We start from the raw sequence: 14142 nt of genomic DNA, 5'->3' as shown, positions 1-14142 counted from the left end.
GGACCAGGTGTGCTGGTCTGATGGAGCCTGGTGGAAACACTGAGACTAAGGCCCCTAGCTGCCCTTCAGTGTGGAATTGAACCCACTCCTGTGGCTTCTAACCAAACAAAGACAGGCATAGGAGTTGAACATGTACCTGAGGTAGATACACTCCTTGGAGAGAACAATCATGGGAGAAAGAAGGGCTGTGTGCGAACAGGGAGACAGCTCAGGGGGCAGGAGTGCATGGAGGGATGGACACAGGGAAAAGGTGACTATGGGGAGGAAGTGGGAGGGGAGCTGTTGCATTGTGAGAAATTACAATCAGTGTCATGAGACAAAGTATATGTGAGCTGTTGTATGGAAAGTGAATTTGCTCTGTAAACTTGCACTGAAATCATAATAAATTTTTTTTTGAAAAGTCACGGCCTTGAAAACCCCGTGGGCAGTTCTGCTCTGCACACGTGGGGTCGCCGGGGTGAGAGTGGCCTTGAGTGCCCAGCAACGGGAACAGCCACGGTTCGCGGTTTGCCGTGCATCCTGCCTGGTTTCTTACGTTCTGTGGTGTTCAGGTGCAGGTGCTCCTGTTCGTTTCCTCTTGGCTTTTTCCAGTCTGCACCGTACCATGCACATTTCCCCGTAACACCAAGGAGTGTCTGCAAACCCCACTGTACTGGCTGCACCTCCATTGGACATACCAGACCTCAGCCCCCATGTGAGACACGAAGGGGCTGCATTCCCCTTCTCAGGCCACTATAAATAATGCTGTGGGGCACGTCCTCTGCTGGAGCTTCGTCCACCCCTGTGGTTGACGTGCATTTTCAGGACCAGGGCACTTTGCCAGACTCTTTTCCTGGCGGCTCTACTGGGTATATGGCCCCTGCTGGGTGCATCTCTGTTGAGCGCATCTCTGTTGAGCATCTCCAGGGCGGGCCCTGCCTCCTGTGCCCCTGACTTCCCGGCCTGTCTCTCCATAGACTGAGAAGGACATCCTGCTACGGCCTGAGCTGGAGGAACTGAGGAACGAACATTCCGCTCGTTTCAAGCTCTGGTACACGTTGGACCGGGCCCCAGAAGGTGAGTGAGGGGAACCCCGGTGGGGAGGGGTGAGGTCAGGTGGGAGGCACTGGCCCCAGCTCACCTGTATTGAGTCCATCCTGGTGTTGAGCCTTTTGCTTCCATGGTCTCACTCGGGACACCGTGAGAAGGGCCCTGTCTTGGTCATATGCAGGTGATGCAACAAATACCAGATGGGAGTGGCTCTAATGAACAGAAATTTATTTTCTTCTGGTTGAGGAGGCTGTTGTTGCTGTTGTTGTTGTTAAGTGCTGTCAAGTCAGACCCGACTCATAGCGACCCCTCCTTGGGTTTCCGAGGCGGTATCACTACGGAAGTAGATTGCCCAACCTTCCTTCCAGGGGGAGGAGGCTAGAAGCCCAAATTTAGGGAGCCAGCTCTCAGGGCAGGTCCTTGTATCTTTGAGCTTCTGTTCCTGAGTAGTCTTCATGTGACCTGGCCTCTCCTCCCCCATCTCTGCTTCTCACTGCTTAGTTTCATGTCTTTTATATCTCATAAGATATTGACTTAAGACACACTCTCCTCTAATCCTGCCTCATTAACGTAAGAGATTATAACTGCTGGTATAAACCAAAACCAAACCTACTGCTGTCAAATCAGTTCAGAGTCGAACTGGCCCACAGGGTTTCCAAGTCTGTAAATCTTTATGGAGGCAGACTGCCCTGTCTTTCTCCTGCGGCGTGGCTGATGACTTGGATCCATTGACCTTTTGTCTAGCAGCCAAATGCTTTAACCACAGCGCCACCAGGCTCCATGCCACAGGTGTAGAGGTTAGGTTAGGATTTACAACACAGGTCTTTCAGGGACACAATTCACTCCATAACAGGCCCTGAGTCCACTGGCCCATGTACTGCTCCACACCGTCAGGAGGGCTCAGAGAGGGCTGTGAAAACACCACCACCAGGTCTCACACTCATGTCTTCCGCCCGCAGAGCCCAAGGCCTTCCCCAGCCCACACACTGCCCGCCGCTGGGTGGAGACAGCCCCGTGCTCCTCCTCGGGCTGAGGCCCACCTCAGGGCAGGGTCTCTGGCGGCACTGCTGATGGGGGCAATTGTTCCCACTTCGTGGTTGCGTGCTGTCAGTTGATTCCAATTCCTAGTGGCCCTATGGGACAGGGTAGAGCTGCCCCATGGGGTTTCCGAAGCTGTCAGCTTCACGCAATCAAATCACCAGGTCTTTTCTCCCAAGGAGCAGCTGTGAGTTTGAATGATAACCTTTCTGTTAGCGGCCGAGCCCTTAACCAGTGCGCCAGCAGAATGTTTTTTGCACCATTTCAGTCAAAAACCCAACTCAGCCATCGAGTCAATTCCGACTCATAGTGACCCTCATCAGGTTTCCAAGGCTATAAGTCTTTACAAAAACAGACTGCCTCATGGTTCTTCCACAGAGCAGCTGGTGGGTTCGAACCACCAACCTTTTGGTTAAGAGACAAATGTCTTAACCACCACACCACCAGGGCCCCTTTTGTACACTGTAGGGTACCATAATCCGTTTCTCTCCCATCATCAGCCTGGATGGTGGGCCGGCCAGGCATGACCAGCACCCTCATCTGCCTATCCAGGGGGTGGGGCTCTTTGCTGAGGTCACATGGTGAGTTTGAGGAGGAGCCAAGGCCACTCAGGAGGCAGGGAACTTAAATTAGGGTGCCCCCTTGGAGTGACCCCATCTTTCTTTCTCCTCACTTTGGTAGGGACAGGGCACAATGAACGTCTTAGTTTCTTTCTGTAAGAAAAGCCGCACTTCCAGTTTCCTGCTGGGTGATGCAGGGCCATTGGGTTTGGGTCAGGAGACACCTGTGAGGAGTAGTGGGGACTGTGGCAAACTGGGGAGTGGCTGCCTGCAGCTGGCCTGTTATGTGGGAACATGGCCTCACGTAGCCCGGCCTGTCCGCTTTTCAAGAAAAGCTGGGATCCTGAGTTTTCCTGGGAAACTTTTCAATGATGGAAGCTAGAAATTCTGAAGCACCACGTGGGCCCACACTCGGAAGGAAGGTTGGGCATCTACTTCCATAGTGACACCACCTTGGAAACCCAAGGAGGGGTCGCTGTGAGTCAGATCCGTCTCGACAGCAGTGAGGTGTTTTATTTATTTATTTTTTTTTAATGTGGGCCCATAAGCACCAGCCTGCAGGCTGCTAGTCACCCGGTTACACCTGCCTTCAACCAGCCGTAGGTCCCCAGCCCACAGTGGGGGGCACCTCATTGCTGACATGGGGGCTCTGTTCGTACCATGCTCTGCTACCCCCGGAAGGAATTTGCGGGCTCCAGGGGCCAACTCCCATCTCGGGAGCTGGGTCATCAGGGTCGTACCTGTGTTGGGGTCTGGGCATCCGTGGATATCTGCCCCGCCTCTGGCCACATGGGCCAGCCATCTGAGCTCACAGCCCTGCTCTGAGCCTCTGTCCTGTGTGTCCACGAAGCCAGCTTGGCTTCTAGTCCAGGCAAGTAGCAGGCAGTTAGCGGGTTAGTTTGTGCATTAAAGAACCTGGAGCAGATGCTGGAGGCGGGGACAGGGGTACGCAGCTGGGGCCAGGAGAGGGAGGCGGGGACAGGGGTACGCAGCTGGGGCCAGCAGTGGGAGGCGGGTATAGGGGTACGCAGCTGGGGCCAGGAGAGGGAGGTGGGTACAGGGGTACGCGGCTGGGGCCAGGAGAGGGAGGTGGGTACAGGGGTACACAGCTGGGTCCGGCAGTGGGAGGCGGGTATAGGGGTACGCAGCTGGGGCCAGGAGAGGCAGGTGGGTACAGGGGTATGCGGCTGGGGCCGGCAGTGGGAGGCGGGGACAGGGCTATGCGGCTGGGGCCGGCAGTGGGAGGCGGGGACAGGGCTATGCGGCTGGGGCTGGCAGTGGGTTGGGGGCACTGGCTCTCAGTCAGAGTTGCTGTTTGGTAAAGAAGCTTTGAGCACATGACTGTGGCTGGATCGAAAAGGCGCAGTGCGGCATGGCTTAGCTCTGCTCCCGGTGCCCTCTTTATGGTGTGGTTAGTGTGACACTGAACCCTGATGGGAACGTCCTTTGGGGGCCTGTGGGCTGCCAATGGAAGGTCCTGGCCAAGCGGGAGGGGTGCCGACAGTGACCCCTGGTGGTGGTGTGCAGTGAGGCCGAGACCAAAGGTCACCCTCTGCGGGCTGCTTTCCTGACCTCTCCAGGCCGGTGAGCGGTAGGGTCGACTCGTCCCCCGGCCTTTCACCCTCACACTGTTACATCCTGACCCACAGTCAAGAAGCATCGAGGCAGGCGTTGCTCTGGCATTAGGTGGTCGAGGGTGTTAGGGACCATCGAGTCGGGCCCGACTCACAGCAGCGCTGTGCACAGGACAAAACCCTGCCAGTCCTGGTCCGTCCTCACGGTCCTTGCTGGGCTTGAGCCTGTTGTCGCAGCCACCGCGTCAGTCCATCTCGTTGAGGGCCTTCCCCTCTTTTATCAACCCTCCACCTTACCCAGCATGATATCCTCCAGGGAATGGTCCCTTCTGACAACATGACCAAAGTAGGTGAGACGAAGTCTGGCCATTCTCACTTCCAGGGAGCATTCCGGCTGCACTTCCTCCAGGACAGATCTGTTAGCTCTTTTAGCAGTCCATGGTACTCTCCACATTCTTCGCCAGCACCACCACTCAAAAGCACGGACTCTTCCTCAGTTTTCCTTATTCGTTGTCCAGCTCTCACACGCATATAAAGTGATTGAAGACACCATGACTTGGGTCAGGTGCACCCTAGTCTTCAAAGAGACATCTTTGCCCTTTAACACCTGAAAGAGGTTTTTGCAGCAGATTTGAGCATAGTATGTTGTCTGATGTGTTGACTGCTTCTTCTTTGAGCACAGCATTAGGTACGAGTGGAAATTCTAGACCTAAGCGAAGGAATTGCTAACAGGCCAGTGGAGGTACAGGGTGGATGGCTGGAACCCTGGGCAAAGGCAGGCAACCGATGTCTCCCAGCACAGCCGCTTTGGATGAGGAAATCTCTGGTGTCTAATGACGTTCCGCCGAACCTTGAGCTGTGTCTTGCACGCCTGCCCTTTTCACTCACCAGCAAATGTGATCTAATCTCATAGAACTTTTTGCAAAGTACGGTCCGTTCTGTTACCAAGTGCAAAACGTCCATGCCCTGTCCTGCTCCAGAAGGGATTGGAGGCAGCTTCTGGAGACTCTGTCAGTGAGTCAGAGTGGAATAACTGGAGAGTGGGAGTAACGGAAACAAGGGCAGGTCCATGGAATGGATCCGGGGTGGTTTCTGCACAGACACGTGGAGTGTGCTGCACACCTGCCTGGGATGGGCCATGCATAATCCTCAGAGCTTCCCAGCAGCCACGGTGGAAAGGGAGATGGCTCATGGTGTACTTGTTCAGTACAGTAGGTTCTTCCTGGTCTTGGTCACCTGGGACCATCTTGGCCGCCCCTCCCCTGAGGCCCCCACGGGGTGGGCACAGTGTGATGCTGTGAGTGTCGTCCATCTAGGCAAGGACCCTTGGTGTTAGTCAGCTCTCTCCTCACCATGGACTTCTCTTGGTGTCAGCGGCTCTTACGGTTGCAAGGAACAGACCCTCTTGGGTGTTCAGGGCTGGGGGGACCCGATGGGGATAGGAACCCGGAGAACCCTAGGTGTCTCTGACAGGAACCCGTAGGCAGGCATTGGTGACCCGGCATCCCTCCATCTCAGTCCTTTCATCTTTGCTGCTCCTGCCTCCAGCTCCTCCCCACACTCCCATGAGGCTCTGCTCCTGCCCCTGGACCCCTGCCTTCTGCCTCTCTAATCCCCCCACCCCATTGTACCTCCAGGGCCGAGTGTGAGGGCAGCCAGCGGGGTCGGTCATCCTGTGCATGGGCAGTGCTCGGGGGCTGGTAGGGTCTGGAGGAGGCAGCATTCCTCTGGGGGGGGGGGGGAGTCACGTGTGCAGCGGGTCGTGGGCGTTTCCATGTCTGTCTGGTCTGCCGTTCGTCTGGGACTGAGGCGCTCAGTGCAGGTGGCCTGGCATGTGTCCCTCAGTCCCCAAGTATTGCTTCCCCCACCTGAACACTGAAGAGCCCACAAAGGACAGTCCCCTGACAAGTGTTCTTCTCAGAAAACATTTGAATCCTCTCAGGGCCAAGATGATAACTTCCCTCCATGACCTGAGTCTTTTGGTTTGGTGTCTTGTAAGGCCTAAGGAAGCTGAATGCCCAGGTTGGGCACTGGCGGGGAATCCCGGGACCTGAGTTCACGTCCCAGCTCTGTCCTTGTCCCATCATGGGACCCTTGATGACTCTGGTCCGCTCCGGACCTCCATTTCCTTATCTATAAAATGGAATCATTGGCCTCATCTGCCCACGGCTGGTTCTGAGGGCCACCCAAGAGGTCACATAGAAGCAAAAGGCTTTGCAAACTGTGAAGTCGGTGAGGGGGACCAAACAGGACTTGCTGTGAGGCCTGAAACCCCGGGCGTGTGGGTGAGCCGGGCTGGGGCAGTGGCAATGGACAGGTGGATGGTGTGGGTTGGTCACCTGGCTGCTCGGGCTCACCTGGCCTCTCGCCTGCAGGCTGGGACTACAGCCAGGGCTTCGTGAATGAGGAGATGATCCGAGACCACCTTCCGCCCCCGGAGGAGGAGCCGCTGGTGCTGATGTGCGGGCCGCCCCCCATGATCCAGTATGCCTGCCTGCCCAACCTGGGCCGCGTGGGCCACCCCAAGGAACGCTGCTTTGCCTTCTGATGGGGGGTGCCTGCCGCCCGCCCATGCACTCACCACGCGCCCGTCCCCCCTCACCCCACCATGCCGTAATTCTCCCAGCCCTACTCCCTCAGATCTGCCCACGTCTGCACCCGGGCCTGGGTTCAGCCTGGCCTGCCTGGGCCCTGGGTGGCCACCTGCTGGGCTGGCCCCTGCGGCACCCCATTGGAGCAGGGCCCTGGTTTGGGTGGGTGCCTTTCCAGCCATTGCACACAGAGAGAGACCACACGCGCGTGCACACACACACACACACTAACGCGCACACACTACAGGACAAGGCTGCTAGCACCACGCTCCCCTGTACCCAGCAGGGACCCGATTCTTGAAAGGAAGGTGAACAGACTGGCAGCTTAGGTGGCAGAGGCCACCTTAGCCACCTCCTGGTGGCCAAGAACTGCCAGCCCGAAGGCCCAGAGGGGCTGGGCCTGTGCCAGACCACCAGGAGGCTGGGACCTGGCGCTGCAGGAGACACGCCACACCAAACAGTCCTCTGGGGTGGGGGGCAGCTGCTGGGGCCAAGGGACAGCCTCCCACTCCTACCTGGGGCCTACGCAGGCCCCGACCAGCGGAAGTGAGGCTCTCTGGGAGCTGGTGTGGGAAGAGGGTGCTGGCCGAGGGCCCCCCAGGCCGGCAGGATCAGAGCTTTTGGCATGATTGCTTTGGGCACCTGGGTTCCTGGGCGGGGTCATCAGCCCGATGGCACAGCTAGGACGTTTATTTATGACTCTGTCCTAAGCCCGCCTCTCCCCGCCAGCCCTCCTCTGATGTCGGGGAGACCTTGAGCAGTGCCTCTGTCCGGGTGACTTGCAGACACTCGGTGGCCGCGAAGTTGCCTTCAGACAACAGCTGTGCTCGCTTCCCGCAAACCAGCTTTGTCAGTTATTTACGAGCAGAAAACAATTGAAGTAAAACTTTGCTGATGGCAACCCCGATGCTGTGTGCGGTCTGCGTTGAGGCTTGCCAGCGGGCCGCGCCCGGCAGCTGCTTCTGACGCCCTGTTTGTGTTTGTGGTGGAAAATCTGCAAAGTGTGGAAAAGTATAAACCAAAAACCAAACCCACTGCCATCAATTCGATTCCGACTCATAGTGACCCTTCCTTGGGTTTCCGAGGCAGTGTCTCTATAGAAGTAGGTTGCCCAGTCTTCCTCCTGAGGAGTGGCTGGTGGGTTTGAACTGCCAACCTTCTGGTTAGCAGTCAGATGCCTTTGGCACTGTGCCACCAGAGCTCCTTATGGAAAAGTACACCAGAAAACAAAAGCCAAACTCACTGCCATTGAGTCGATTCCGACTCACAGTGATCCCCGTTGGGTTTCCAAGGCAGTAAATCTTTATGGAAATAGATTGCCCCATCTTCCTTCTACAGAGCAGCCGGTGGGTTTTAATTGCCAACCTTCTGGTTAGCAGTCAAATGCCTTAGGCATTAAGGCTTTGTTTTTGTTTTGTGTTATGGAAAAGTATACCAAAAAAAAAAACCAAACTCACTGCAGTTGTTTTTTCTGACTCATAACGACCCCTCCTTGGGTTTCTGAGGAGGTAAATCTTTACAGAAGTAGATTGCCCAGTCTTCCTTCTGAGGAGTAGCTGATGGGTTTGAACCGCCAGCCTTCTGGTTAGCGGTCAGATGCCTTAGGCGCTACACCACCAGAGCTCCTATGGAAAAGTACAGGCATTTAAAAAAAAAAAAAAAATGCCACTCACGCTTCTTCGGGACAGCTAGTCACCAGCATGGCGTCACTGACCAGGCACCAAGGTGGCTCTCAGCTGATGAGTTAGTGTGTCCCCTCTGGTGGGGCATTGAGGCTGTTTCCAGCTGCGGATTTTATACAGTGCAGCCAGCCCCTCCACCTCCACCCTCTGCTTGTAATAGGATGGGGTGCTGGGGCGGAGACTGGTGGGCCGGGATGGGGTCCTGGAACCAACGGCTGGGGCCAGGCCACGGGCCTGCAGGCTCAGCTTTCGATCCCCACCCCCCCGTCCCGCCTCCTTCACATCATCCCAGCCGCCTTAGTAGGAGACCCCAGACCTATCTCTGGACAGCTCTGTTGCCCCCAGTGTTTTTTCTCGGAGCAGGTCCACCAAAGGTGTGACCGTGGCAGCTGGCTTCACGGGGCAGGGGGTGGGGACCAGCGGCAGCCCGGGGCGCAGCCTCCATCCTCCAACCCTCTCACCAACTCCGACACCAGCCGTCCCCACCACGGCACTCAGCTGCTCTGACGGGTTTGATAATTCATTGTAACCACCACACACAACTCACAGATCATACTCATGATTATGGGGCTTATTGGGGAAGTAACAGGCTCTGATTGCACATTGGGAACACTCAGGATACAGTTCTTCAGTCTGGACAGCCTCCCAGGCCATGCTCCCTGGGCACGCCTCTGGGTGGCCCTCGGCCCCATGGCCTGGCCTGGCCTCTGCTCCACTCGGGCAAGTGTTAAAAAGCTCACGCTCCGCCCATGAGCCTGGGCTGAAGCCACCGTGCTCTCACCGCCTAGTTCCAGAAGTCCACTGTGCTATCCGCTGCCTCAGCAAAGTGCCACAGTTTTCTGTCTCCTGGGTCTGGGAGGTTCAGCCCAGGGATCTGGGGTCCAAGGACATACTTCACTCCTGGCTCTTCTTTCTTGATGGTAGTGAGACCCCCTTTTCTGCCCCTGGGAGGGCTCATTTTAAGCATAGTGAGATGACAATACTGACCACTCCTCACGTTAGGGTTCCATACACCTTATTAGCATGGTCCCACCCCACAAGTGTGCCATGCAAGCTATCCATTCCCCTTGGTGGACCACAAGCCTACCATTTGCATGGTCCCACCCAGTCATTGGTGGGCGTTAACAGAGACCAGCTGGAAGGGCCGTGTTAAGCAATTGACAGCAGTGCAGCAATCCTGCGAGAGGAAGGACAATGGGTCATCACCCCATTTTCCATTGCAAAGTCGGGGGCTCAGGGCAGTGAAGGGTTTCCAGTCTTGGATGGCCCGGAGCTGCACAGGTGTCATTCTGCCCTTTGGAAGGCTCCAGGCTTCCCTCATTCATTCCTGTATGCTGTTCCAGGAGCAGGGGACTTGGCGTGGATGCCCCAGATGTGGCCTCCCTGCTCCATGGTACGGGGGTTCTAGTGGGAAGGACACTAGCCCAGTAATGTGATGAAGCCACAGAGGGCGAGGAGACGGTGTAGGGGTGAGGGCTGCTCTCTACACCGAGCTGCAGGAAAGCCCTCACCCTGTGGAGGTGACATTTGTGCTGGGACGTGATGGGAAGGAGCTGGCCCACTGGGGTAAGGTGGTCAAACCGGTAGGAACAGCAAGTACAAAGGCCCTGAGGTCGGAACAAGCTGGTAGGACAAACAGTTGCAGAGAGCAAAGAAGGCTGGTGGTTGGGGAAGACTGGAGGTGAGGCTGGCGAGGGAGACTGGCACTCCAGTACGGGGAAGGGCCCCGGCAGGGATTGTCGCCGGCCCAAGGGGCAGGCCAGGGTGGCTGGAAAAGATGCAGGGCATTCACAGGAGAGCCTGAGGCCACACCTCACTGGGGGGCATCCCTGTTTCCTTTCACCTTCCTTTCTGTCCCTGGCACTCATCTTGGCCCCCACTACATAGGGGGCAAGGCTGGGAACCCCACTGGCCCTTCCTCACACCTACTGTGCTGGGCCCATGCTGAGCACTTGGCACACACTACATCTTGTCCTCACTCCTGTCTCCATCTGAGGAGGGGAACATGGGGGCCTGAGGGGTGGGATCCAAACTCAGACCTGCCTGGGCCGTACGCGGCTGTGTTCTGGGAAGACGGGTGGATTGGACCTGGTCCTGACTCTCCTGGCCTTGGTTTCCCTATCCCTGAAAACCAGAGGGTGAACTTGGTCAGTGCTTCTCCACCCTTCAGACCTGACATCCTTTTAGAACAATTACAGCAGCCCCAGGACCGTCCGACAGGTGAGTTCGCAGGCACCACCACCTGTCTATGCAGTGTTTCACTGGCCAGTGACGGATGGTTTGGAGTCTCCTGGCATTTACAACGTCAAGTTCCAGCTGTGATAGAACACAGCAGGAAAGGAAATGACTTTATAATAATATATTTCAACATGTTAATGCTGGGCCCTGATCCCCGTGGAGGTGGTGAGGCCACAAAGGGGGCACACACTTCCAGACTGAGTGCCTCCTGTGTACAGCCAGGCCCCATACATAAGCATAATCTTAACTTCTCAACTTGCCTAAATGCAGGGCCAGGGACTGTGGCAACCCCAAATGCCACCGACTCCCGGTCCTGTGACTGGGGACATGGTTTTCTGAGATGGTCAATTTTCTAACAAAGCTAGACTCAGTTCCCTCAGTTAAAACACAGCCACTTTCCTGGACGTTCATTGTAAGTTCACAGCAGCAAAGAGCCCTGCGGGTGTGTGCCACTACTGGTCTCCACGTCCGGAGCAAAGAAGAGTGAAGAAAATCAAAGATGCAGGAAAATCAAAGATGTGGGACTGCAAAGTTGCAGTCCAAAGGATGAATGGACCACAGGAGCCCCAGCTGCCACGACCCTGACACCAGAGGAACTAGACGGTGTCCGGCTACCGCTGCTGACAGCTCTGATAGGGACCACAGTGGAAAGTACTGGATAGAGTGGGAGAGAAATACGAAACAAAAACGCAAAATCATAAAAATGATCAGGCTACTGGTCTGACAAGAGACTGGTAGAACCCGTGAGACAATGGCACTTGAAAGAGTTCCTTCGCAGTTGACTTTCCCAATGCTACACGTCGTCTAATGTCCTGACTGCTGCGTCTGTTGGCATCGATTGTAGAACCAAGCAACGTGAATTCTTTGACAACCTCATTCTTCTCTCCATTTATTGTGATGCTGCTCATTGGTCCAGTTGTGAGGATTTTTGTTTTCTTTATATTGAGACGTAATCCATACTGCAGACTGTGTTCTTCAATCTTCATCAGTAAGTGCCTTAAATCATCCTCACTTTCAGCAAGCAAAGTTGTATCGTCTGCGTATCTCAGGTTGTTAATGACTCTTCTCCAATCCTGACGCCACGTTTTTCTTCATATAGTCCAGCTTCTCGGATTATTCGCTCAGCATATAGATTGAATAAGTATGGGGAAAGGATACAACCCTGAAGCACTCCCTTCCTGATTTTAAACCATGTAGTGTCCCCTTGTTCTGTTTGAACGACAGCCTCCTGGTCAAGGTACAGATTCCTCATGAGTACAATCAAGTGCTTGGGAATTCCCATTCTTTTCAATGTTATCTGTAATTTGTCATGATCCGCACAAATCATGATAGTAATTAAAAAAAAAAAAAAGTCCTGCATTATAATGTAAGGAGCTCTGGTGGCACAGTGCCTAAGGCATTTGACTGCTAACCAAGAAGTTGGTGGTTCGAACCCACCAGCCACTCCGCAGAAGGATGACCAGGCAACCTACTGCCATAAAGATTGACTGCCTCAGAAACCCAATGGAGGTTGCTGTGAGTTGGAATTTACTTAATGGCAGTGAGTTTGGTTTGTTTTTTGGTTTATGATAATGTAAGGAATGGAGTGAGGCCCAGCCTAGATCGTCACAAACAGGTCTCTGCCCTCTGGGAATGTCCCACATCATTGTGGGGGCTGGCTAGGCCCTACTGCCACATGCCCGTGACTCTTACCTATGGGACAATTAAACCCACCCCCCACAAATGTCCATGCAATTTCCAGCATTATTTCTGTCACCAAGGCCAACTTTCCCAACTACCAGTGATTCTTCTTTGTTTCCAAATCAGGCTTACTAGTCTGACAAGAGACTACCACCATTGGTTTGCAATAGGAAATCGCATGGTAGAATTTTGCAAGACCAACAACTTATTCATTGCAAATACCTTTTTTCAACAACACAAATGGTGGCTGTACACATGGACTTCACCAGATGGAACACAAAAAAATCAGATTGACTGCATCTGTAGCAAGAGGCGATGAAGAAACTCAGTATCTTCAGCCAAAACCAGGCCAGGAGCTGATTGTGAAACAGACCATCAAGTGCTCATGTGCAAGTTCAACTTGAAGTTAAAGACAATTAAAACAAGTCCATGAGAGCCAAAATATGATCTTGAATATATCCCTACTGAATTTAGAGACCATCTGAAGAATAGATTTGATGCATTGAACTCCAATGACTGAAAACCAGAAGAATTGTGGGATGACATCAAGAAGATCATCCACGAAGAAAAGAGGACCAAAATGGATGACAGATGAGAGTCCGAAACTTGCCCTTGAGCAGAGAGTAACTAAAGCAAATGGAAGAAATGACAAGATAAAAGAGGTGAACAGAAGATTTCAAAGAGCAGCACGAGCAGACAAAGCCAATTACTATAAGGAAATGTGCAAAAACTTGGAGTTAGAAAACCAAAAGGGAAGAGCACGCTCAGCATTTCTCAAGATGAAAGAACTGAGGAAAAGATTTAAGCCTCGAGTTGCAATATTGAAAGATTCTATGGGCAAAATATTGAATGATGCAAGAAACATCAAAAGAAGATGGAAGTCACTGTACCAAAAAGAACTGGTTGATCTTCATCCATGTCAGGAGGTGGCATATGATCTAGAACCAATGGTATTGAAGGAGGAAGTTGAAACTGTAGTGAAGGAATTGGCAAAGAACAAGGCTCCAGAAATTGATGGAATACCCATTGAGATATTTCAACAAACGGATGCCCCACTGGAGGCACTCACTCAGTTATGCTAAGAGATTTGGAAGACAGCTACCTGGCCAACTGACAGGCAGAGATCTGTATTTGTACCCATTCCAAAGAAAGGTGATCCCACAGAATGTGGAAATTACTGAACAATATCATTAATGTCGCATACAAGTAAGATCTTACTTTAAATAATTCAAAAACGGTTGCAGCAGTATATTGACAGAGAACTTCCAGAAATGCAAGCTGGATTCAGAAGAGGACGTGGAACAAGAGATATCATAGCTGCTGTCAGATGGATCTTAGCTCAAGGCAAAGAATACTAGAAAGATGTTTACTTGTGTTTTATTGACTATGCATAGGCATTTGATTGTGTGGATCATGACAAATTATGGATATCATTGAGAAGAATGGGAATTCCCAAGCACTTGATTGTACTCATGAGGAACCTGTGCATTGACCAGGAGGTTGTCATTTGAACAGAATGAGGGGACACTACATGGTTTAAAATCAAGAAGGGAGTGCATCAGGGTTGTATCCTTTTCTCATACTTATTCAATCTATATGCTGAGCAAATAATCTGAGAAGCTGGACTGTATGAAGAAAAACGTGGCATCAGAATTGGAAGAGGAATCATTAACAACCTGAGATATGCAGATGATACAACTTTGCTTGCTGAAAGTGAGGATGACTTGAGGCACTTACTGATGAAGATTGA

The 14142-nt window shown here is 53.3% G+C and overlaps 1 protein-coding gene across 1 annotated transcript in view; it reads left to right on the top strand.

Annotated features, from left to right (window-relative positions):
• The window catches only part of LOC103197754 (NADH-cytochrome b5 reductase 3), a 22517-nt gene extending 15768 nt beyond the window's left edge, over positions 1-6749 (top strand). The window contains exons 8-9 of the mRNA XM_042781053.1: positions 957-1056; positions 6577-6749. Of these exons, the coding sequence (XP_042636987.1) occupies positions 957-1056; positions 6577-6749 (273 nt within the window). The remainder of the gene's footprint in view (positions 1-956; positions 1057-6576) is intronic.
• The last annotated feature ends 7393 nt before the right edge of the window (positions 6750-14142 follow it).

Source organism: Orycteropus afer, unplaced genomic scaffold (assembly GCF_000298275.1).
Source record: "Orycteropus afer afer isolate SDZICR_OR568_19922 unplaced genomic scaffold, OryAfe1.0 scaffold00083, whole genome shotgun sequence".
Classification (NCBI taxonomy): domain Eukaryota; kingdom Metazoa; phylum Chordata; class Mammalia; order Tubulidentata; family Orycteropodidae; genus Orycteropus; species Orycteropus afer.
The sequence above is the reverse complement of the archived record's forward strand: the minus strand, read 5'-3'. Positions and strand labels throughout refer to the sequence as shown.